At 35.0% G+C, this 27,514-nt stretch overlaps 1 protein-coding gene across 6 annotated transcripts in view; it reads right to left on the bottom strand.

Annotated features, from left to right (window-relative positions):
- LOC145683709 (uncharacterized) overlaps nucleotides 1-27,514 on the bottom strand; it is a 142,876-nt gene that overhangs the window by 23,331 nt on the left and 92,031 nt on the right. For all 6 annotated transcript variants that reach the window (XM_081755156.1, XM_081755158.1, XM_081755159.1 and 3 more), the window contains 3 exons: nucleotides 20,164-20,223; nucleotides 15,358-15,414; nucleotides 7,101-7,160 (listed from right to left, as the gene is read on the bottom strand). In XM_081755156.1, the coding sequence (XP_081611282.1) occupies nucleotides 7,101-7,160; nucleotides 15,358-15,414; nucleotides 20,164-20,223 (177 nt within the window). The remainder of the gene's footprint in view (nucleotides 1-7,100; nucleotides 7,161-15,357; nucleotides 15,415-20,163; nucleotides 20,224-27,514) is intronic.

The raw sequence follows: 27,514 nt of genomic DNA, 5'->3' as shown, positions 1-27,514 counted from the left end.
CTCTTCGTCTTCACGTATGATCTTTCTGTTTTTATATCGTCCATTAAGTGTAGTCTCCTTCATCCTTCCCTCGCTTTCCTGACACCATATCCTTTAGCACGTCCCTCATGGTACGGTTCCTTCTTAGCCAATGTCTCAACCAGTCTCTCTTCCTCTTCTTGATAAAGTCAAAAATTGTTCTTTTCTCTCCCACCATTTCTAACACCCTCTCATTCGTTTTTTGCTCGACCAAGCTAATTCTCTTCGTTCTTTTCCACACCCACATTTTGAAAGCTTCCATTTGTTATCCATCATTTTTTCGTAATGTCCATGTTTCTGACCCATATAATACAATGCTCCACACGAAGGATTTTATGAGTCTTTTTCCTCCTAAAAGCGTCTTTCGCCATTTCTATCGTGGTTTTTATTTCACGTTCACACTTCATATCATTACTAATACTACTAGTCAGGTATCGAAAATTAGTCACCTATTATTTTCTCCCCCGCCCCCTCTTACTTCTATATTGACACCGACCCCTTCTTTCCAATTACCATGGCCTTTTGTCTTTCTAACATTTATTAATAAGGCTTAGTTAAGCAATGAGTGGGAGACTGATTTAAAGAAAATGCATTACGTGGTGACAAAACAAAAGCACCAACATGAATTGGTAACCTTCTCTTTCCAAACAAAGGAAAACACAACTTAAGTATATTATGTCACAGCGAGCCGCAGGACTACTTTGACAAGGTATTACGGCTAAAGCAGGACGTCTATCGGTCACAAAAGTCATGAAAAAGTCATGAAAGTAAAAGTCACGAAATTTAGCTTTTAGGTCACGATCTTTTTTATTATTATTATTATTTTTCATTTGTACAAATATAAGTATAGACTGGAAAATTTTGTTTTATAAAACGTCAAAATTCACCACCAAAAATGTCTATGGTCGGCTTTACACGTCACCAAATCGCAAGCAAAGCATGCTTCTATCGCATGCGTGAAAATTCGACTCAATTCGTACCTAAATTTGCTCTTGAAAATGTTACTAAATTTTATGGTTTGGGAAAGAAAAGGTCACGAGAAATTCAGGAAATTTCATTTTGGAATTTTAGTAGACACCCTGTAAAGATTTGACAAAGTGTGAGCGTAAGTCAAAAATTATCTGCAATGTAGCTATAACTTATCTGCAATGTAGCTATAACTTATCCGCAATGTAGCTATAACTTATCCGCAATGTAGCTATAACTTATCCGCAATGTAGCTATAACTTATCCGCAATGTAGCTATAACTTATCCGCAATGTAGCTATAACTTATCTGCAATGTAGCTATAACTTATCCGCAATGTAGCTATAACTTATCTGCAATGTAGCTATAACTTATCCGCAATGTAGCTATAACTTATCTGCAATGTAGCTATAACTTATCCGCAATGTAGCTATATCTTTTCTTACATGATTCATATTGACCTCTGTCCTCGTTTATTTTATTGTTATGCTGTTGTAATCATGCTACGAAAGTTTGATCGTAATTCCTTCATTTGTCTTCTTTTGTTGCAGATAGATCATGACCGCTCTATTAGAAGTTTGCACCAAGGAGGAACAACGAGCAGTGATTCGGTTTTTGCGGTCGAAAGATCTATCAGGGGCCGCAATCGATCAAAGACTTTCGGCACAATACGGAAACAGTGTCTTGCCGCAGCGGAGTGTCTACGAATAGATTCCAAAATTCAAAAATAGTCGCACAGGTGTTACGAACGAGGAAGGAACCAGACGACCATCTACGGCTACAAATGACGAGGTGAGTCAACATGAGACAATTTTTGAATTTTTCAATCCATTCGTAGACATTCCGTTGCGGCAAGACACTGTTTCCGTATTGTGCCGAAAGTCTTTGATGGATTGCGGACCTTGGTACACCTTCCGACCACAAAAACGAGATCATTACTTGTTGTCCGTCTTTGGTACAAACTTCCAATGGAGCGGCCATGATCTATCTACCACAAAAGGAAGACAAATGAAGAAATTAGTATCAAACTTTCATAGCATGACCACAACAGCATAACAATAAAAGGAAGACAAATGGAGGAATTAGGATCAAACTTTCATAGCATGACCACAACAGCATAACAATAAAAGGAAGACAAATGGGGGAATTAGGATCAAACTTTCATAGCATGACCACAACAGCATAACAATAAAAGGAAGACAAATGGAGGAATTAGGATCAAACTTTCATAGCATGACCACAACAGCATAACAATAAAAGGAAGACAAATGGAGGAATTAGGATCAAACTTCCATAGCATGACCACAACAGCATAACAATAAAAGGAAGACAAATGGAGGAATTAGGATCAAACTTTCATAGCATGACCACAACAGCATAACAATAAAAGGAAGACAAATGGAGGAATTAGGATCAAACTTTCATAGCATGACCACAACAGCATAACAATAAAAGGAAGACAAATGGAGGAATTAGGATCAAACTTTCATAGCATGACCACAACAGCATAACAATAAAAGGAAGACAAATGGAGGAATTAGGATCAAACTTTCATAGCATGACCACAACAGCATAACAATAAAAGGAAGACAAATGGAGGAATTAGGATCAAACTTTCATAGCATGACCACAACAGCATAACAATAAAAGGAAGACAAATGGAGGAATTAGGATCAAACTTTCATAGCATGACCACAACAGCATAACAATAAAAGGAAGACAAATGGAGGAATTAGGATCAAACTTTCATAGCATGACCACAACAGCATAACAATATAATAAACGAGGACAGAGGTCAGTATGAAAGAAATGTAAGAAAAGTTATAGCTCATTACGTTATAGTTAATATAGGTGTTAATGAACTAAACCGATAAATTGTAAGAGGTGATTCCTTACATCAAAATAAGAGAAAAAGTTCATATGGACCTGTGGAGTAAAATGCAGTTTCAGAGCTAGGGCTGTTCAAAATTGAGAAAAAAAAAAAAAATTTCAAGAGGCACTATTTCGAATTCGAGAAACTGTGGATGGTGGTCCGTGACTTATAAAGCAAGTCATGCATACGCAATCCAAAAATGCATATTTCATTAATGTTTAATGGGTGTACAGAGTATTCCATGCAGGGTGAAATTCCCAAACATGCCATCAGCCGAATTTTGAGATATACTTTTACTTTATGATTGGTCCAAAGTAGGTAAACGATAAGTCTTGTTAGCAGTAAACACGGAATCATTTGGCGCGATGTCGAAAGTGTTAAGGATCGTCAGCAGCATGGTCTCTCGTACTCGGGAGAACGCATGCTGCAATGTTTTCTTTCAGGCTTATAAATGAAGAAAACGTGAAATATACCGTGACGAAATACATCACATCACACGTTACTCCGAACACAAAAAGACATGGAGCTGCCGGTTCCTAACACTCCCGACTTCCCTCTGAAGCGTTGGATGTCCATTGTTATCAAGGCTTTCCTCCTATCTACTTTGGACTCTCCTTGAAATCAGGGTATATCTGACAACTCTGTTGACAGTATATATAAGAATTACACCCTGTAGGGAATACCCTGTACACCCATTGAAAATTAACGAAATACGCACTTTTGTTATTGTGTATGCGTGGCTTCCTTTAGGCTGGTAAGGACCATTATCCACAGTGTCTGGAATCCTAAATAGGGCCTGTTGAAATTTGACTTTTTCGCGATTTTGGACACCCTAGCTCTGAAACTATGCACTTTTCGCCTTAGGTCCATTTGAACTTTTTTTTTTTTATTTTGATGTGCGGAATCACCTCTTACAGTTTGTCGGTGAAGTTCATTAACACCCTGTATATATATATATATATATATATATATATATATATATATATATATATATACTGCTCTTTCCTGGTGAATTCATTCCTAAATATTTCCTTCATAATTTTATCGTCTGTGAACAATACTGCAGGGGTAAGCCGGAAACTTGGAAGTGGAAGGATTATTCAGGAGCTAGAATTTAAAGAGGTGATTGAATTAACTAATCTTTAAAAAAAAGAAAAAAAGAAAGAAAAATCATCCCGCCATACAACATAATTGAACAGAACAGATCAATTGAAAGTAAAATAAATCCCAAGACTTTTAAGAAAGAATAAATAGAAAAACAATGAATGTAAGTTGAAATAAGAATACAGTGGAGTAAGTAAAATAAGGACAACTGGCACAGAATAAGGGAGTTTGCAATATAATAAACACGTGATAATATCTTACAGAACATATGAATCAAAAGTAAGCGACTTTAATGAGAATAACAATGTTGAAGATAAACCAAATTTGTTACTAGATTAGAAAACACTCTGAGATGCGTAGACAGTAGGTTGGAAATTCACTGACACAAACATCTCTGAGTAGGGCAAGGTAAAGGTGTAAGCACTTAGAAAAATGAATATTGATGATTTTAGTTGGCTTGATCTTGGAAAATGAAATGAAATCTTTGAGTATAACGTCCCACGAATACGCCAGTTAGCCTATGGCAGACGAGTTAATTTATGCAAATGAATGATGATGGAAGAATTAGGTTAACGGAGACGGGTGATTTAGGCAAGTGAATGATGATGGAATAATTAGGATAAAGGAGACGAGTGACTTAGGCAAGTAAATGATGATGGAAGAATCAGGCTAAGGGAGACGGATGATTTAGGCAAGTGAATGGTGATGGAAGAATTAGACTAAGGAGACGGGTGACTTAAGCAAGTGAATGATGATGGAAGAATTAGACTAAGGAGACGGGTGATTTAGGGAAGTGAATGATGATGGAAGAATTAGACTAAGGAGACGGGTAATTTAGGGAAGTGAATGATGATGGAAGAATTAGGCTAAGGGAGACGGGTGATTTAGGGAAGTGAATGATGATGGAAGAATTAGACTAAGGAGACGGGTGACTTAAGCAAGTAAATGATGATGGAAGAATTAGGCTAAGGGAGACGGGTGATTTAGGGAAGTGAATGATGATGGAAGAATTAGACTAAGGAGACGGGTGACTTAAGCAAGTGAATGATGATGGAAGAATTAGACTAAGGAGACGGGTAATTTAGGGAAGTGAATGATGATGGAAGAATTAGGCTAAGGGAGACGGGTGATTTAGGGAAGTGAATGATGATGGAAGAATTAGGATAAGGGAGGCGGGTGACTTAGGCAAGTGAATGATGATGGAAGAATTAGACTAAGGAGACGGGTGATTTAGGGAAGTGAATGATGATGGAAGAATTTGGCTAAGGAGACGGGTGATTTAGGCAAGTGAATGATGATGGAAGAATTAGGATAAGGGAGGCGGGTGACTTAGGCAAGTGAATGATGATGGAAGAATTAGACTAAGGAGACGGGTGATTTAGGGAAGTGAATGATGATGGAAGAATTTGGCTAAGGAGACGGGTGATTTAGGCAAGTGAATGATGATGGAAGAATTAGGCTAAGGGAGACGGGTGATTTAGGGAAGTGAATGATGATGGAAGAATTAGACTAAGGAGACGGGTGACTTAAGCAAGTGAATGATGATGGAAGAATTAGACTAAGGAGACGGGTGACTTAAGCAAGTGAATGATGATGGAAGAATTAGACTAAGGAGACGGGTAATTTAGGGAAGTGAATGATGATGGAAGAATTAGGCTAAGGGAGACGGGTGATTTAGGGAAGTGAATGATGATGGAAGAATTAGGATAAGGGAGGCGGGTGACTTAGGCAAGTGAATGATGATGGAAGAATTAGACTAAGGAGACGGGTGATTTAGGGAAGTGAATGATGATGGAAGAATTTGGCTAAGGAGACGGGTGATTTAGGCAAGTGAATGATGATGGAAGAATTAGGCTAAGGGAGACGGGTGATTTAGGCAAGTGAATGATGATGAAAGACTTGGTGGAATGAGAATGGGGCTGGAAACAGGAGTATCCCGAGAAAAACATGAACACGATGTTCTCCACCACAACTTACTTAGCCGAGAATCGAATAAGAAGTAAGCGCTCCAACACTGAGTCACTGTGCCCTGATCTGGAAAAGAATTTATCTAGTTACAAGATAAATCTGCAGAGATAAACTTTTGGGTTCCTCAACTTTACTAATACCATGAAGATAGATGATCCTATAAGGTAGATTGTAAAGAGCGTGAGCATTCGGCTCGTGGTTTTGACGTAGGATTTTTTTTAAGTTCCCATACAGTAACAGAAGTTAGATTAGTTAGTAGAGTGAAGATTATTAGATAGTTAGATTTGAGTGTGGCGTCTCGTTTAGCAGCGATGCTATATGAGACGTAGACCTATAACTTAACGTGCGATCCAAAATCACATGAGCTCACCGGGAATTGAATCCTGGTCCCTCATGCCAAAGGCATGTATACTATCCACATAGCACGAGGTAGCTCTCGTTACTAAAGAAAGATTGCTATCGTTTATATGTCTATTTTTCTTTCTTTATTTCATAAGGACACGACAGTATCGTGTACATAATTATCTAATATACACTATTATACATGTATTATTATACATACACAAGTATACGTCGTTTAATTTTCCAGAAGTTATTGCCTGACAATTATTTTTAACATGTTTTCGGACATACTAAATACATCTATTACACGAAGTTTAATTATTGTGAGGCACTCATTCTCCACAGAGGAGACTTATGTAATATGTTAGTTCCTGCTTTTCTACAATAGAATGTCCCAGTGTTTACTGATCTAGTTTTACCTGTTGGGACATGTAATAACTAATTCTGGACAATCAATTTTACCGTTTAATAATTTATGTAAGAACAACAAATCAAATATCCATCTCCTTTTTTCTAATGTTTGAAAACTAAAATCCGTTACGGTACTAAGTATTCATAGGGAATATACTGTGGGTAGAAACCGGTTTTCTTGTATGCAAACATTTTTAAAAATTTAAACTGAATATTTTCTATTGCGTCAGAGTATTTAGTGACATTTAGTGTCCAAACAGCTTAACAGTATTCTAATTTCGACCTCACATACGAAAAAGGTAACCTTAAAAAATGTTGATTGTTTGTAGAAATCCTGTCAAGTTGCATTAACTCATTATTTCTCATATTGACGCATACGAACTGGAAACTTTCTGCAAATGATTTTGTTAAAAATTACCTGATTGCATTTCACTTTCACTCGGTGCGTCGTTCATAACAACAGCTTCTTGAAAATAAACTGCAATGTTAAAATATTAGTTATTCATCGTACAAGTTCTAAACAGACTACCTAATACTTTATATATATTATTACTGGTCTTAGATAAACGTATCTTAACGTAAAAGTTTTGCCGTACAACGGTACAAAGACGACGAAGAAATTTCAAATATAAATTTTAATGGAAAGACAAGGTGTATGGAAGTAAGAATTAGAATTATGCAATCCAGGAAGTGAACCTTCATTTTTACGATATGAAAACGAAATAGCTTAGTTTTACACAGATGTTCATTTTCTAATTGTGGCTAACTACTACTCAGGTCAAAATAATTCTTCCATTTTTTTTAGATGTTTCAAACTAAATACTAATTTTCGTTCGTAATTTTAATGTAAAGTAGGAAAGCATAGTGAAACAAATATATATTTCTAGTCCAATGCTATGAAATAAATATGAAACAAGAATTTTAGGAATGATCCAGAAGATGGGTCAAAAGATTGCGATCTTAGCCAAGAACTTTAGGAATGATCCATATATATATATATATATATATATATATATATATATCAAAAGATTGCAATCTTGGCCAATAATTAGTTTTGGGATCAGAGACCACAAAATTTTTGAACGGTCTCTAAATCGAGTTTTTGTATCTTTTTACGGAATAAGAACATCATACTGAGTTAAGTGATAGTTTGGGTTTGGCTACACTATGTGTAGTTCTCCAGCTATCAGGCTTACATGAACATTTTTGCCTGAAATATGTTGGATCTTTTGACCCAAAAATAGGACGACGAAAATACTGTTAATTCGTGGTTTAGCTAGTAATCTACTTTGCGAAAAGAAAGCTCGAGTCTTGTATTTTGCGAGTTAATTTAGCCACTTTCTTTATACATAGAAAAAAGCGTGGAAGAGAGTTCAATTCTGTGGCCAGTGTCCATCAATTTGGATTCTAGTCCGTAGTAGATTGTGTTCGTGACAACCTAACACACACTTGAATGGAAACGTCGGGTTTCCGAGGGGATTAATCAATGAGCTTTAACTGCACATAAGATCGAGAGAAAATCATTCTGAAGCTTAAAAAAAAAAAAAAAAAAAAAACTACTTTTTGAAAATGAAATCAACGTCCCACGGTTATGCCGGTTAGGCTAAAGGAGACGATAATGAGAAATGAGTGAAATGGTGGAATGAAGAGAGTGGGAGGAAACGGGAGAACCCCGAGAAAACCCATGAGCACGATGTTTGTTCACCCCAAAGTCCACACGGCGCGAGGTGGGATCGAACCAGGGACCCTAATCACCGGAGATGAAGGCTCTACCACTTAGCCACTGCGCCCCCAAATATACTACTTTTGTTACAAAAATAGCCCACTTCAGTAATAAATTATGATCATGCGTGCATTGCATTTTGCGATACGATTTTTACTGTGCATTGCGTATCTAGGATTTTGTGTAGCAAACTGCGATGCAATGCCACTTAAATAAAACGCTGATATATATAACGCTCATATATATATAACTCATCAGATACTAGTTAACCATTTATTTTATTGTAAGTTACCTTAGATGGTCTACAATTTGTACATGGATATACTTTGATCTGAAATTTTCTGTACACAGCGCAACATAATGAAGATGATAAAAACAAATCAAACATAAGATGAAAAGAACTAAAGATGTCATGACAGCAGGACAGTTGTCTTAATTAGCGATACATTCACAATTCTCATACACGAATCTCCTATATCTGGTGATACGAAGCGATAAATTGAGCAAACGTGATTTTGCACAGGTCAGTAATGCTCAATGACTAAGGCACGACATCTTTAATTCCTTTTATTTTATATTTGATTTTATGTAATGTTCCACTGTGTGTCGTAAACTTTTTAGGTTAATTCTTCAAGCCGGTTTGAAGCACACGTGTACGGACCCTCATAGTGCTTCTAGAGGTGAATCGACATACACGTATACTTCGCCTGTAGTAGTGACGAAATGATAGGTATTGTGTCACGAAATGATACGTATTGTGTCATCTGTTGTTTTCCCACATGAAATTAAACGTATGGCATTCAAGAGTAGAATGTAATGTGCTGCCATCTGTTAGTTTCCAAACTGTACCACACAAGTGAACTTTCAAAGTAACAAGAACACAAGATAGAAAAAGTAATTTGTAAGCGCAACATGTAAGTTTTGTTTTTATTACTACTTTTGTTATTATAGCATAAATGTCTTCATTTATACATTTTTGTATAGTGTAAAGTTTCTTTTACAAGTCCTGAAATTTTCATTGTAATTGAGAGTCTGCTTTTTAAGACAATGTTCAATTTTGTGACATTATGCGAAAATTGCTCTTTTGGTGGTTTTAAATTACCGCATCTCGCAACAGCTGATGGGTATTTAACTCCCGGCTCGAAGGGTTAACTATATCCATGTATGAGATGTAGAATTTCTAAGGCAACTTATAATGAATTAACTGGTTTTTAGCATGAAATTGGTGGTCTTTTAAAATGAATTAAGTAGTCTTTTAAAATTATGTTATTTATAGTTAAAGTGTGAGTTTGATTAACAAATTCAAGAGAATCAACAATTCAAATGGCGAAATAAATAGTATTTTATTATTATTAATAATAATTTATCCATAATAATAAAATATATCCAACGGCTGGAAAGAGTTTCACAGTCTTCTGTAAAAGGAGAACAAAACAGCATAGCGTATAGAGTGGCACCTATAGCCATGAACCAGCGGCGCAAATTTTTCTTTAACATCGGGGAAAGGGGAGGTATAGGACCGTTCCCATAATCTTTTTTTGTTTGTTTGTTTGTTTACTTTTTTAAATCAATATTCAAAATATTTATGAAGTTGAAAAACAATGCTGTGGAGGATCAGTGGAGCAGAGGTGTCTTCACCGTTGGCAGGTGGGCAGATTTGAGGCTCATTCTGGGGGAACATCAATTACATCTCAGTTTTCTTTGTGACAATCGGACACAAATCATCACATTTCTCCCCAAAAACACATTTCAAATCGGATTATTGGGGGGAAGGGGGACAGTCCTTAGTTTCAAGATTGTAGGAGACATGTCCTCTCATCCCCCTCGCATTTGCGCCAGTGCTATAAACTCGCTGTATTCCCCAGTAGAAATACGAATAGATCCTGGAATTCCGTTCAGTCATTCGGTATGAGCAGTTTGGGAAATAAAGTCAATTGTTTCTCGTATGTGATTGCGACTAAAACAACTCTCAGGGAATGAATTTTTAATAGTAGGAAAATTAAAATCGAAAAAGGATTCGTCATTGTTTACAAAACATGACATCGAACTTGGTTGGGAACAAAATGTTTGGATTAGGAAGGAGCAGAGCAACCATTGAGGTAGTCATCCAGTGTCAGTGTCCGATTACAAACGTATCGTGTAAAATCAGAGTGAACCAAACACCAGAGTGTTCATCATGGAGAAAATTAAGGTTAAAGTTGGCGTTATATTGAAAAATCCTGGACATTGATTTTATTAGTTTCTTTTCTGAACTTGCTTTACGAAAGAACTAAAAATGTGTACATAAAGTATTTGAATGAAAAAAACAAGTTTTGTAACATGAAAATATATCGGAAAACAGTGCTTTGTAGTTAGTTCAGTTTGGCATTATACTTACATACGATTTTGTACATAGTGCACTCAACTACGTAGTATGACACAGGAAAATAGTTTTAGAAAATGTTCAAACCTTAGCAATGCAACAACGGAAACTCTTTATACGATATTAAATTCATGATCATTGTCGAAACCATGATTATGGTAATATTCAAGTTCATGATCTTCAGCACGACAATCTTCTACTGATTGCAGATTCTGGTGGAACAAACTGTAGGAGATAAAGAAGATCTGTCTTCTTTGCTGCACTTATGGAATGTCCAGAAGGATACAAAGAGGATAAATGTACTGAACCCAGAACTTTTGGTCGTCCTTTCACATTTCTGTTAAAGTTGACGAAACCATATTCGTCCATATTGAAAGATGTCTTGTAATACGTTATTCTAGGATTATACTTTTCAACTTTTATTTCCTTTATCTTCAACCATGGAACTTTACACTTATTCGAATTCACTTCTTGTAGAGTGTCTGCCTGCCAAGCAGCACTAGGTGCCGTGCGTGCAAACGAATCCTGCTTCGAGAGGCCATCCTGACCGAAGTGTCCCCTGAGTTTCTTCAGTCCCACCAGGCGAATGTTGGAATGGTGCCTTCTGTATGGCCAAACATGCTGTTGTTTCACATCCTTCCCCTTCCCTCTCTTGGCCTGAGCATTAGTTGCCTACTGGCCATACATAACAATTCAAATCAAAATAAAATGAATTCCTCTTTTACCAATAAGACAAAAATGAAGTAAAATACTGAAAAGAAATTGTTAATAATATAAACTGACATAAATGTCTGCTTGGGAACCGCATTTCTGATTAAACACACCAGAGGATCAGATCAGGTGGGACCAGAGAGAACCTCATATCTGATTCATTACAAATGTTTAATTTATTCGCTTCTACAAAAATAACAAGAAAATACTTGGTCGTTTTGTTCCGTGGTATGAACAATCACTTTGCGAAGCATTCGGCTGTTTTGGCAACTTGGCAACGCTGGAATCATAGCCCAGCGAAATGTGAGAATCGAAAACAGAACGGCCCGATAGATACATTATCGTTTCATAGTGAACTGTCTCCAAACTAATATAGAAAACATTAATATGCCATAGTGAACTATCTCCAAAATTAATTCATAGAGTAATTGAGTCCATGTGTTCACCAAAAGTACTCTCACTGTCATGTAGCCACTCTTCATCTCTAGCATTTGGCGAATTTTTATGCATCAAATTCTTCATTTACAGATTATTTGGACAATTTTCCTTTAGTTCACTATAACACAATTCTGCTCTTAACATATAGCGACTGGAAAGCAACAATGTAGTAATATTACATATTACTTTTAAGAAAGTAGTAAGTATCAGTTTTCCTTACCTTCGTCAGTGCTAGGAACATATTCCGGTCTACTAACACTAATAGCACTCGTGTCTTCTTGAAATTCCATGTTATTACAGATAGGTTTCTTGGCCCTTAGTTCACGATTGCCTCTGCTGCCAGCCATGTTCTACGTCTCTTAGTTCAGTGTGGCACAAACAAATACAGGTTGTTTTCGAATGGTGATATTTTCGTTACCTGATGTCGCTATCTTACACACTCTTCCGTTAGTTCTCTCTGCCTCTACAAAATTGAGCCATACCTACACTACCCAAATAATACTAAATCCGCAAATCGGCGGAAAGTGGAGTTGGTTCACTCTGGCTTTACACGATACAAACATCGTGATCAAGTAGACAAATTGATTGTAGTACATCACAGTGTTATAACTTCCCTTCTTCAGAGCCTATAAGACCTCTGTTTAAATTGATTTGAAGTCTTCCTTTTATTTATTTATTTATTTATTTATTTTTTAATAATAGCAATATGGCCAGTCTGCTCTAAAGGTTTGTATTTATTCACTTTGAATGATGGAGCTCAGTATTAGAGAAACATTTTCCCCCTACAATTCACATAATTTTGTTTAACTTTAGTTAATTTTCATCCTTTCTGTACACAGAGGTTGCAGAAGACCAAGCACATAGGACACGTCAGAAAATAATACATAAAATTACAAAGATAGTAGTAAAAAGTAAAATAAACTAAAGGAAAATTAGATTACATTCGATAACAAAATAATAGTAGCAAATAATACACCTAAATATATACTTATTTTAAGAATTACACTCTAAAAATTCGGAAACGCAATAATAAGCTTTATCTACAAGGAATTTGAACACTTCATTCTTTAACACTTTTATGTTCTTAATGTTTTTAAAATACTGCGGTAAGTGGTTATAGAATCTTGTATACATAGAGTACACACTATTTCTAGTTGAGCTATAATCTTGTTGCAAAACATAAACATCAGTAGCTTGCCTTGTATTATGTGAATGTACAGAAGATGTAACTGTAAAGGAATGACAATTAGTCTTAGTAAAGATAATGCTTTTGTATATGTACAAAGATGTGAACGTCAGAATTCTATGGAGTTTAAATGTTTCTCTACAAGATGATCTTGGTTTCAAGTTAAAAATAATACGTATGGTTTTTTCTGTATGCGGAAAGTGGATAGGGTAAGGTGCGATGCTCTCCAAAAAATAACTCCAAAACTGAGAAGTGAATATATCTTGCCATAGTATAACAAAACAAAGTATGTCGAGAAACGGTGCCTTGTAGTCTATATAAAACAAAATTTAAACGGCACAGTTTATTGTTTAAGCTTAAAATATGTTCTTCCCAGACAAGTCTATCCTGAATAATTAACCCTAAGAATTTTTCTGAAGAGGAATAAATTAAAAGTAGAGAATCGTTCTTTATTGATGGAGTTTTTAGCAGTCTGGGTGCAAGATGAAAATATTAGTACCTTAGATTTGTCCACATTTATCTCTAAGTTGTTACTAGATGCTCACGTTGTCAATCTTCCAACAGTTAGTTTAAAGCTATTTTCTAGCTGCGACATTGTGCTTCCTTTCACTAAAATATTTACATCATCTGCATATAAGACCATATCACGGTAGTCCAGAAATTGATGTAAGTCGGTTATATAAGTTAAGAAAAGAATAGGGCCTAAACTGGACCCTTGAGGAACACCCTTCTTAATAATACCAGGAGATGACTCGTACCTTGTAAGTCGGCCGTTTTGAGATCTCGAAATTTGAACAAGCTGTTTCCTGTTTAACAAATATGAAGAAAACCAGTTGTAGACTGTACCCCTTATGTCATAGTTGTAAAGTTTTTGTAGTAATGCCTCGTGATTCACGTTATTGAAAGATTTAGAAAAATCGATGAATAAGCCTATTGCATATTTCTTAACATTTAATGTGTTGGAGACTCACCAAAAAATCGAAAACCGGCAGTGTATGTTGATTTAGATTTTTAAAAACCGTGTTGAAAAGTTGAGATAATATTGTGGGACAGCAGAAAGCTATTTAATCGTGATAGTGCAGCATATTCAAAAACTTTCGAGAATACAGAGAGAACAGATATCAGCCGGTATTTTTTTTTTTTTTTTTTTTTTTTTTTTTACATCATCAGTATTGCCCTTTTTGTGAAGCGATATAACTTTCGCCATCTTTAGTTTATCGGGAAAATATGCCACTTTTGAATGAGGAGTTTATTACATAACACAATAGCTGCAGAAAAAGCTGAATACAGTTTTTAGTAACAGACGATGGGATTTCATCTAAACCTGCGGACCGCGAATCCGAAAGATTTTTTTTTAGAAGAGATAGCAGTTCACTAGCTGTGACAGGTCTTAAGAACATACTTCGGTTGTTTGTGGACAAGTTAAAGATACGGGCTTCAGCTTGGCTTTTTTGGGGGGAGAGGGGGCAGAGGATTGCACATCAGTGGTAAATATAGCTAACAGATTGCGATAGTGTGACTGTATGCGCGGCTTTGTTGTCAAGTAATGTAAAATCATGAACTATTTTTTTTTTCACCCGTTGAAAATTTACATAAATAAAAATGAATAGAACGATGCTTGACCGCTAACTCTGCATAGAGCGCCGCACCGATATTGATGATTTTTCGTTGTATGAGTGTACCTTGCCTAATTTAGAATTTTGTCTATTTTCGACATCGAGGGGTTTGAGAAGAGGTAATGGAGTAAACGAGCAGGTTGTGACATGTAAAACAATCGGAAACGAGCGATATCAATGTTCTGTCCATAGTTTCAGGTGTCGCTGAAGTGAATAATGACACTCCTGATGCCGTTTAAATCTAGATTTATCTCGCATCGCCATGGGAAGTAGGAAAGAGATGTCAATACATTTTTACTTAAACTTTTATTATAGGGAGTTAAGGGATTGAAATACTTTCTATAAACCTGTTCCCCCGGTGCGAGGAATTGGCATTTCAGCTGGCCATAAATTAAAAAGAAGTAATAATGAGATGTGTGTAAAATTAAAATTGAGTAGATAATTAAACAAAAGTAAAAAGTAGAAAATTGAAATATATATATATATATATATATATATATATATATATATATATATATATATATAAATTATTAGCTTCATAACCCGAATAGTTCATGGGTAATAGTTGATACTCGGAACAAACAATACACCGCTGAATATCTTGTTTTAATCATTACGTAAATATATCTGGAAACTTACTTGGTGATGGCGGTTGAGAAGGTGCATCATTCCATGTCATTTTCTCTGGGATATAATCTTAAAAAAAAAAAAGGAGAAAGAAAAAAGAAAAATTCTATTGTTATTTCTTATTGGGTTTTTCACTGAATCATGTCTATACATATGACATCCATTACTTTTCTCCAATATCAGTATTTATTTATTTATTTATTTATTTATTTATTTATTTATTAAATTCGCCATGCCTTGATCCTCATCAAATACGGGAATTCAATGCCTACTATATGTATATTATTTCATAATGTTTCTCGCGAACTTGTTTTGCTCGAAAAGAAAATCGACAGTATTCTTCCTGTCTTGTACAGCAATATTAAGAACTTGTAGCATAATGAGAAAATGATATCTACCGTAAAACTGAACAACAATTAGAGAAAATAAAAGGAAATTATATACCACAGAAAAAACATTTTAAAATTGTACCTAAAAATGATCAGAATTTTCCATTGCTTCTCCTTTACATATAATGTACTTTCCTTCTGTAGTTCTATTCTTCTTGGTAAATGTAAACGAAGTGTACCAGGGGAGTCAAAAAAGTTCCCGGAATGTTGTATTTTTGGCATTTGTGATAGGATCACAATGAATCTTGTACTGCACAGTTCTTAGATTGTCTAATTATGAATTTGACAAGTGTGACTAAATGATAACAGTCAGTTTACCAGTACTGTAGCTAAGCGGAAGGGTGTGTTGTGATTAGTTGGTGCAATGTTCCAGTTCAAGCAACGCGTAAACGTCAAGTTCATGTGCAAATTGGGGAGATTTGCATCAAAGACTTTGATAGCCTTAAAACAATTTACAGGTACGGATAATGATTTAAGAAAAAAAACTGGCCTCAAAGGTATCCCTTTTGCCACTGTAGAAGACGATCGAAACCAACCTTATGGCTGAACTTCTGAATATAATAAAAAAAAAAAAAGGACTTTCATCTACGTTTCCAGCAATGTCAGGAGCAGTGGAGTAATTGTATGTGTTCTGAAGATGACTACTTTCAAGGCGATCAAGAAAATTTGTACTTATATTGTGGCGGTAAAAAGCTGCAACAACGTTTCGGGACCTTTTTGACTGCCCTGGTATGTTCCAAGGACAGTATGAGTTGTGGTGCAGTATACATTGTCTGCAAGTCTGAGAACCAACCTTAACTATAAAAATGAGTGGATGTTCAGAAACTGGGTAGCGTAATGTTCTACGCTGATGGATTCTATGGGATACATATCAGTTAATTATAATTAGATTACTTCTGTGTCTCGTAAATAATATCTGTCAATTTTTGTAAATGATTTCAACTCTCGCTGGATTCTTTTTCAGCATCTGCTACAACTAAAAATTTGAATTTATTTCATTCATAACGTTCTTACTATTTAAAAAGTGTAAAATCATCTAAAAAAACATTAACTTTAATATTACTCGTAATTCTTCCAAGAAACAGGGCCGGATTAAGCCATCTGGAGCAGGGTGCCTACTGATACTGGAAATACTTGAAATACTGGAATTTAATTTTGATACTGGAAATACTAAAAATATACTGGAATTTTGATCCACATATTGGAAAAATATGAAATATACAAATATTATTATTCTTTATAATATGCTCTGTATTTTTGAACTCCAAAAGTCCAGGGTAATAACAATCTTGTATTATAACTAGAATAGAATAATATACAGTTATTTGTACAAGTTATAATATAACTTAATAATACATTTATATAATACAAATAATGCTCTTGACTCACTGTATCAGGTCTCCGAGTAGGGTGTCTACGGGTCATGAAAGTCATGAATTGAGGTTGTCGGTCAAAGAAAAACAGTGAAATTGAGCTTCAGATCATGAAAAAAGTGATTTTGTAGAATAACAATACTTATGTAAGATAGTACAGTTACTGAAATAATAAATTGTGATTTTCCCTAATGACCCGGCGTTAACAGGTGACGCCATCTCTCTTGGGGTTGCAGAAATTCACTAACTTCCCCATTACTACTAATAATGTTTTCAGTTTCTGCTATTTTTTCTTTCTTTTTTCTTTTTCTTTTTTTTTCAATACCTCACTTATAATAACAATGGATGCATTATATAATATGCAATGCTTCAAGTATAATATACAGGCTGCAAACTAGCCAGTAAAGTCAGTAAGAGTATGCACAATGATGAAAAACTAAGGGCCAGTTTTAATGTTTGGTATGTATTTGGCACATTGCTTGTGTAAAGATTTCAGCGTTTTCATGAGTAGCTACATATACCTAATCATTTGTACTTCAAAGAAGTCAAGGCTAACTACATTTATTAAAAATAAAATATTCTTTTGATGGTAAAACAATTACAAACCTGATATCAAGACTGTGATTATTCCTAAAGAACTTTTAAAAAATCATTGTATTAGGTACAGGAATTTTGCTGATAGTTATACTGAATATTCTGGAATTTTGAAATTGAAACTCAGTAGACACCCTGTGTAGACCAGGAGCCAGAAAAAATATGTGACCGCAGCCAGTGATGCTATTCTAATTTTTTAACAACCAGTTCTGTATATATCGCAGACCCAGTGTAAGATTGTTACAAGTCAAAAATACGTATTTGTGGGAACATGACTTTTAAAGATTGTTATTCTATTAAAATCGCCTCCTGGAATACTGGTATTTCTGCCATCTAGGGGTTAATTTGTTTAGTTACGTTTCTGTGAAAATACCACCAGGTAGAGCTCGTTTGTCTCTCTCTATTCTCTTTTGAGTAATGATAACTCAAAATTTCAACTTTTTGTATTGTAACACTCTTCCACCGGGTGTGCGATATATATGTATAGGGTATCCCACCAGGAAAGGGCCATATTTTGAGAAATGTTAGTATGGGTCATGACAAGCAATCGATCGAGATATCGATGAAAACATCATTCCATTTCGTACACATTGCTTCGAAGGCGCATATCTCCGGAACTAATGACGATATCGAAATCATTCAAACACAGGTAGGTAACACACGTAATAAGCATTAGATAAGTATCACATTCGTTACACTCACAAATCCAAGCATCCCGAAATTCATATTCAAATTTATATCTGCCCATTGAATTGAAACAATTCAAAATTGTTTTCACAAGTTTGTTTGGCTTCTTTCTTTAACTTTCGGCTAAGTCATATATATATATATATATATATATATATATATATATATATATATATATATATATGTGTGTGTGTGTGTGTGTGTGTGTGTGTCCATGAGTGGGTATAACAAAGGCTTCTGCGAGCTCGAAATATTTTAACAACCTGTTCTAGCGAACCGTCTGAATAGCAGCACTGGCCGCAGCTGACTTCGCCTAATATATTTCTGTGAAAATTTAGTATGAAAGTTAAGAGAATACACAGACAAGAATTATAAACGGTAGTTTATAAACAGACAGGATTTGTTAACATAAATGAAACTTAACCTATCGTGCGTCTACGCAGTGATTTAATTTTTCTGTGGGATTCGGACTGGATATTCTATAATTACATGAGACTGCAGAACACTTCTATTCAACGAGAAAATATGAATCACGGTTGTCATGCACTATATTCGATCTCCTGTTTTAAAACTGATCTATGCTAAATGATTAAGAAGATGGATGTAGCTAACGAAGAAATTTGTTTCTTATTTTTGGCCATATTTTATCTTGTGATGATGAATGTATCTTGTAAGATTCTTTTTTAGACAACCAGCTGAGATTTTCATGAGAGTGGAGGCCCCGTACACCTGGAGTCCCGGCTTCACAGTCCCCTGAACACTCCTCCTTAATCCAGCCCTGCAGAAAGATAAGTGTATTAAGAAAGATCAGAAGTGTATTAAGAAAATATAATTGAAGTTTTTATCTACACCCTTCTGTCTCAATGTTGAAAAATATATAGACTACTCTTTTATAAACAGATATGTGTGATAAAATTTCAAAGTGTAGACTCTTAGTTGCGAAATCCCTATAAAAAAAAGAAAAAGAAAAAAGAAAAAGAAAGAAAAAAGAAAAGGAAGAGAAAAATGAAATGAAATCTAAGTTTTGCGTCTTACGGTTATGCCGCTTAGGCTAAATAAGGCGGTTGTGGTGATAAACCAATGAAGTGGTGGAATGAAGAAAGTGGGAGGAAACAGGAGAATCCCGAGGAAACCCACGCACACGGTGTTTGTCCACCACAAAGTTCATTTGGCACGGGCTGGGATCGAACCAAGGACCCCATCCACCAGAGGTGAACGCTCTACCACAGCCACAGTGGCTTTAAGAAGGAAAAGAAAAAATCAGCCAGGATCCTAGAAGAACATTATGAATTTAAATCTTACTGAAACAAGTATTAGCATTGTTGATTGGAACAGCAATCTGGAACGTAAATATGTACCAACTACAAGATATTCAAACTGGGTGAAGATTAAACCTTTGTGTTTTTAATCAGTATAATTAAGCACTATAGGTTACAACTTCATGCTCAATAAGACTAGAACTTTATGTAATTGGAGGTATATATTTAAAAAATTCTTTCAAATATTAGTAGTTTGTTATTTTGAAAGTCTATAGTTGGTTTGGGGTAATTGTTCCTGTAGATCAAGAAGTGTAGAAATTTACTCTAAGGACAATTTGATCTAATATCCATCTAAGTGGACTAAAGAAGTTTTGAGATTAACACACAACAACAAAAGTTCTTGCTCTGAAGCTATAGATCTAATAAATAGGTTTTCGGATTACCTTAACTTAAAACTTTACATATACAATCGTACAGTAACCGAAAACTTTATACAAAATAGTTCTGTTAAATTACCTGATTGGATTCCACTTATTGGCGGTGCATTGTTTGCGAAAACCGCATCTTGGTAATAAACTGCAATGTTCAAACAAAAGGAGTATGATTGGGTATCGTACAGTCAATAATGTACTCTACAGGGTGTTTTAAAACAACACCGACAACGTTTGGGAGGTGATTCCTGACACCAAGATAAGATAAAAAATATAGACCAAACTGAGTGCACAAATGCTTCCTTTCGGAGTTATAAGGTGCCAGAAACATGAAACAAATGAACTTCAAAGGTCCATAGCTCCAATACTATGGGATCTACTGTAAGCTGGCCAAGACTTCACTTAGAAATTAATAGTGCTCTTTCGAAAAATACATGTTTCAGAATCCAAAGGTACTCACACAACAATTTTTATAGAGGGAGTTTTGCTACGGGGATGTAATTTGAAGTGCTCATCAATTATCTCCATAATTATTGTTGTGGAAGTAAAGCAGGATTTTGAAACATGGATTTTTAGATAAGGCACATACTAGTTCCTAAGTGAAATTTTGACCCGAGTATGATGGGTCCCATATTATGGGACCTGTAAACCTTTAAATTTATTTTTTCATGTTTACATGCAACCTGTAACTCCGAAATGACGGACTTCTGCACGCAGGTTCGTGTATACTTTTTGTCTTATCTTGGTGTCAGGAATCACCTCCCAAACGTTGTCCGTGTTGTTTTGAAACACCCAGTATAATACTTAATACACGTTATCACTAACATTAAAGAAACATACACCTTAACGTGAAATTTTTACCCTACAGGTTTAACACTACGAGGGAGATAATTATGTTGTAGAATACGAAACAAAAGAAAACATGAAATTTTGTAAAGTTATTAACTTACTTGAATTAAAACACAAAGATAATCATTTAATTCCAATCATACACTAGCTTTTCTATATACTAGTGACTGTTGTCATTTTTCAGCATTTGTGATAGATAGATAGATAGATATAGATATATATCTATTTATATCTATATCTCTATATCTATATCTATCTATCTATATATATATATATGGTGTAATAAAAAAGACGACAAAATTTTAGGGCTGAATTCCTTATGGGTAGGCACGTAAAAAAGTTCATATGACCATATGTCGGCAATGCATCGTTAGAGAGTTACGGCCATTGAGCCGCCTGACGGTGTGAAATAGTCACATTCTGGACACTCTTCTTTCCGTACTTATAAGCAGAGAGCCATGAGTGGTACATCAACGAAAAGTATGGAACACACGTTCCAATGAGCTCAAGTGTGCTCATTGAGCACTGAGTGGTATGTAAAAGAATCAGCATAAGAAGACTAAAAACTCATGAACAAAACATTGGTACGTTTAATGTCCTTAACGTTACAGTGCAACGATACTGCAAATGGAAAAGTGGCAAAAGCACAACCACACTTATTTGTCCGAACCAAAATCGAAAGTAAAACGCATTATGCGGGAGTATGTATATATTCAGGCTGAATCATTTGTCTTGATGCACCCTTGTAACTCTTCAACTAATGGACAGAAAACGATTAATTTTTTATACCCTGCAAACACAGACATGAGAACATTACTTAGAATACTCTGTGATACGACATTACCAATATTGCCAACCCAACATAAAGTTGTATTTTTTTGAATGGCACTTTTAAGTTATTACCCATTTTAAATCTACATCTTAAATGAAAACTTACAATACCATATCACTGTGTATTTAACAAATTTTAAAGCATATTTCCCTTACCCTCAAGAATGTTGTGATATTTATCGTGCTAAGTGTGAATGTAACAAAACACACATAGGTCAAACAAGGAGGAATATTTATATTAATAATGACTGAACACATTCATACATCAAAGTCCCGTACTTCGCAGCAGTTGTCTGGATTGGCAGCGCACCTTAAAGAGAACAGCCACAATATTGGTAATTCACGTTTGGTAGAGAGAACAAAATCAATGACAGAATGCAGAATTAAAGAAGACTACCATATTCACGAAGAGAAACCTGCACTTAATTTAGACAAAGGAGATATAAATGCAACTCGGACTGATCTTTTTATCACATATTTCAAGCGGTTGGAAGCAAACAAAAAAAAAAAAAAAGTAAACAATAATCAGTAAACATGTCTTGACCTTTTTGTGACAAGAAGTTATGTACTTCACATTTTTTTATTCCTTTTTAACCATCTTTTTACCCATCCATATTTCTTTCCCGTGTTTTAAATTCCCTTCGAACTGTTTTAAACTGAAGATGGAAACCAGGTTTTTCAAAAGCATTACGTAAAAAATACTTTGGTTTGAGGTCTTTCTACTTACAATACCACATTTACTAGTGAATGCTGCAAAGTAAAGACGCGATACTATGACCAACAGCCGAATTTTCCAAGTCTCTACCACAGCAACAACACAAGTGAGATTCACAGGGCAGCACACATCTAAAAAGTACCTTAGTATGAGACATTATGGTAATGAGATAACATATTTCAAATGAATAGGAACAAAGTTAAAAAGACCTAAACATTTAATATCTCAACCTGTTGCAGATACAAACATGGGTAAAGTTTGAAACACTGATTAAAATTATATACAGGGTCCTTCAAGAAAACGGGAAATTTTGAAAATTAAATAATTTCATGAAAACATTTTTCTTAAAATATTTCTCTCATTTAATAGTAAAAATAATGCCATTTTAGAATACATACAGTACAGTTTACTTTTTGAAGCTGACATCTTGCAAATGAGCTCCTTTTTGTATGCAAACATTCCTGCAGTCTCTTCGTTAATTGTTCATGGTTTGATGTAACATCTCAACTGGAATTTCGGCAATTGCGTCTCGGATTTTGGCTTTGAATTCTTCTATTGTCATCATTCGGTGTGAGGGTCCTTATTTATTTATTCATTTATTTATTTAGTTTTAAGACGAGAATAGCCATGCGATTACAGTCACATCGAATCTTTACATCGCCATGCTTGAAATCTTTGTTATGCAACAACTACAGAAATTTTCACACATTATTGACACAAGCCTGGTTTCAACAACACAGATCAACATCTCACACAGCACGAATGTCGATGGCTGCTGTACGCCAGTAGTTGGGAGATCGTGTATTATTTTCGAGAAATGGTGACATTCAATGAACCCCCTGATTTGTCAGCTTGTGATTTCTTTTTCTGGGGTAATCTTAAAAGCAAGTGTTCCTTAGTCAACCTGCTGCAATGGAACAATTGAAAGCCGAAATCCGAGAAGCAATTGCCGAAATTCCAGTTGAGATGTTACATCAAACTATGAACAATGTAATGAAGAAAAAAATGAAATGAAATCTTTAAGTTTTACGTCCCACGGTTATGCCGGTTAGACTAAAGGAGATGGTGATGATGAGAGATGAGTGAAATGGTGGAATGAATAAAGTGGGAGGAAACGGGAGAATTCCGAAAAAACCCACGAGCACGGTGTTTGTCCACCACAATGTAATGACGAGACTGCAAGAATGTTCGCATACAAAAGGAGCTTATTTGGAAGATGTTAGCTTCAAAAAGTAAATTGTAGTGTATGTATTCTAAAATGGCATTATGTTTATTATTAAATGAGATAAATAAGTTTTTAAAAAGATTTGTTTTCATGAAATTATTTAATTATCAAAATTTCTCGTTTTTTTTAATCACCCTGTATTTTGTAATTGTTGTAATGCAATAAAAAGAAAGGAAAACAACACATATTTTAAACGATATTTTCTACAAATACGCCAATTTAAACAGTATTGCGAACTTTACTAATGTTCTTCATATCTCTAGAACGGTTTAAGGTATCAAATTGCTGTAAACTCCAAAATGATTCTTTTGTCTATCGGAGACCATATACATACTTAGATGAGTTCTTGCCTATGCTCTTTTCGAAATAAAGGCTTTCGAAAAAGTTAAAATTTCAAACTCTTTAAAATTTATTTGTATTTATTTGAAATGTGTTATTTCCTCATCACAGTATTGGGCACTAAGGTACTTTAGATATGGATTGTCCTGTTCATTTTAATTGTGTTGATACGATAAAAACTTCCAAAATTTGAATATTAGTAATACTATAGCATTCTTAGTTTACAACATTGGCTAATAAAATTATAATGTAAGTTTTCATTTGAAACTATGTAAATTTGAAATGCGTATTAATCTGAGTAGGGCCATTAAAAATTTTTTTTATGTTGAATGTGCAACTCAGCTAATTTGGTGTGATTGCAGAGTATGCTAATTTTCCCTTCTTGATACTTCCTTCGTACAAAATATCAGCGTTTTTTTTTTTTTTTTTTATCTATTACTTTAGAATTTACGTTGTCTCAAGCTAAAAAGAATCTTACCCTATATACAGGTATACTTAACATATTTATTAAAAAACTAAAAACTCTATGGCCTATGGAACCCGGAGGTTCAATGCCGCGTTCACAAAAGCTCTCCACTGACGTCTTTCCTTAGCCAAATGGATCCAGTTTCTACTATCTCTGCTAGATCCATCTTAATATTGTCCTCCCTTCTGCGCCTACGTCTTCCTAATGGTCGTTTTCCGATTGGTCTTCCAGTCAAGACTTTGAAAGGGTTTCTACTTTCTTCCATTCTAGCTACATGACCCGCCCACCTAAGCCTCCTAGACTTGACGACCCTAACAATGTTGGGTAAACCGTATAAATTATGTAGTTCCTCGTTATGAAGTTTCCGCCATTCCCGTTCCTCTTGGGTCCGAATATTTTTTTCAGGATCTTGTTCTCAAATACTTTCAGTCTATTTTCTTCCCTCAGAGTAAGCGACCATGTTTCGCAACCATACAGAACAACAGGCATGATTATCGTTTTGTATATTTTAAGCTTCAAATTTCTCGACAGAATTCGCGACGACAAGAGATTTTGAACCGAATAGTAACACGAATTCCCTGCTTTTAGTCGACATTTAATTTCTTAATATATTTATTAAGTAACTTTAAATAAATACTTGTAATGAAATCTCAGTTTGGTCCAATTTCACTAATTATCTTAAATTGAGCCCATCTCTACAATTAGACGTTTCCATTCAAAGTCGTAAATAAACCTTTTTCTTGTATTCAGATCCTGATCACATACGTGAAGTTCGTTCGTTGTTTTCTTCAGTATTGCCACCATACGATAAATTTCACTAATCACCTTAAATTAGTCCCATCTCCATAATTAGGTAATTTCGACCGAAGTTAGATCAAGTTTTTTCTTTCCTTATATTGATTCCCTCAACACGTATGCAAAATTTGTCGTTTTATTCTCGGAACACCCTATCTATCTATCTATCTATCTATATATCTATATATCTATATATATATATATATATATATATATATATATATATATATATATATATATACGGAACTTCTTTCATTCAGTTATTTATTTGAGGTTAACTAACTGCGTGCAAAACGTATTTACGCTGATGTTATACGATTAACTATAGGAGATAGGGGTATGAACAGGGTGCATATATTGTGAATTTGGACAATTCTCCTACTCCCGTGAATTTTTTCTCATTTTTATCTTGTATTTGGTTCTATTTTATCATCATGATTATATCAGCTATATAGGAAAAAGTTTGACATGATGAAATGAAATCTTTGAGTTTTACGTCCCACAGTAAACTAAACTAGACTAAAGGAGACGGTGGAAATGAGAAATGAATGAAATGGTGGAATGAAGAAAGTGGAAGGTAAGGGGAGAACCCCGAGGAAACCCACGCACACGGTGTTTGTACACCACAAAGTTCACTTGGCGGTGGCTGGGATCGAACCCGGGACCCCAAGGACCAGAGGTGAACGCTCTACCACTGAACCACCGCGGCCCCGTTTGACATGATGGTATATCCTGTTACGAATGGTATAGCTTTCAAGTAAATAATAATGAATTATGTAGTATCCAGCATGATAATTATGAAATTATATCTATATATATAAAAAAAGTGGAAGCGAGTATGTTTATGACTTCATACCCCCTTGAGCCACGCGACCGATCTCGATCAAATTTGCACATAGATGAGGCTTGGGATTTTTTTTTTTTTTTTTTCATTTAACTTTAACAATGTAACAGGTTCGGGGAGGGGGGAGATATATAAAAATAAATAAAAATGGAAGTGACTACATCTGATCTCGATCATATTTTCAACATAGATGAGGTTCGAGATTGGGATGGTTTCTATCATTTCACTTTGGCGGCGTAACTCAGGGAAGGGGGAGAGATTTGAAAATGATCCAAAATAACCGATATTAGTGTCGAATACATAGATTCCGGGGTCGCTGAGATAAACAGTGACACTTCCGATACCGTTTAAATCCAGATTCAGCCCCGTAACTTGGGGAGAGGGAGGGATATGACCGAAAATGACCGATATTTGTGTTGAATCTATAATTTTCAGTGTCACAGAGAGGAACAGCGACACTGTCGATTCTGTTTTTTAAATCCAATTTCAGCCCTTTGTGACCAGAATGAAACGTATTCTTCCCGTGTGAAGAATGAGTATTCTGCTATATATATATATATATATATATATATATATATATATATATATATATATATATAGATAGATAGATAGATAGATAGATAGATATTAACAATCATCGGTATGAATGGTATGGTATGTATCGGTATCCTTTAAATTCTAAAGAATTCGAAGAGTGTATGAAAAAGATTAGTTGTTGTTAATCTTAACAAAAACATCACAGGTTTTATCATCCTCACTGTATTATATTCAGAGTTTAAGAAAGAAGTTGATTAATAAATTCAGATATTCAATATTATAAACTACAGAAACAATAGAAAAGTATTTATATTAAGCTTTTTATATAATAGTAAAATATGTGCATTCACTGAAAGAAACGCTCACGATCTCAGTAACGTGAAAACGACAGCATAAAGAGTGACATCTATACTTAGCTGCTAGTTACATTTCCCAGTATAAACATGTCAATTCTCGTGGAAATGCGTTCACTCAGTGTAGAACAGCGTCTCAATTTTTAACAGTAGAAAAAAATCAAGTTCCTAATGGAATTTATCGTCATTTAGAAGTTCTTTATGATGAAGCTGCGGACCTAAATAGATGAGTAGCTACGTGTGTGCATCGACAAATGACAGAGTACAATTTAGAATGTGACAGATTTGAAACTTGTTTATGAAGTGAATAAATTGATTCTAATCTATGATGATGATATTCATATCGACTCATTTTTTGTTTTAAAAATCAATTATTGCTGTTGTTTTCCTCGCTTTAATGTCTCAAGTACACGTCGCTTTGTTTGACAGGCTACTAAACACAACGAGTAAACGGAATACAGTAAATATTGGGATGTTTGTAG

Source organism: Thermobia domestica, chromosome 4 (genome assembly GCF_964235325.1).
Source record: "Thermobia domestica chromosome 4, izTheDome1.hap1.1, whole genome shotgun sequence".
NCBI classification, from domain to species: domain Eukaryota; kingdom Metazoa; phylum Arthropoda; class Insecta; order Zygentoma; family Lepismatidae; genus Thermobia; species Thermobia domestica.
This window is presented reverse-complemented; position numbering and strand designations above follow the sequence as displayed.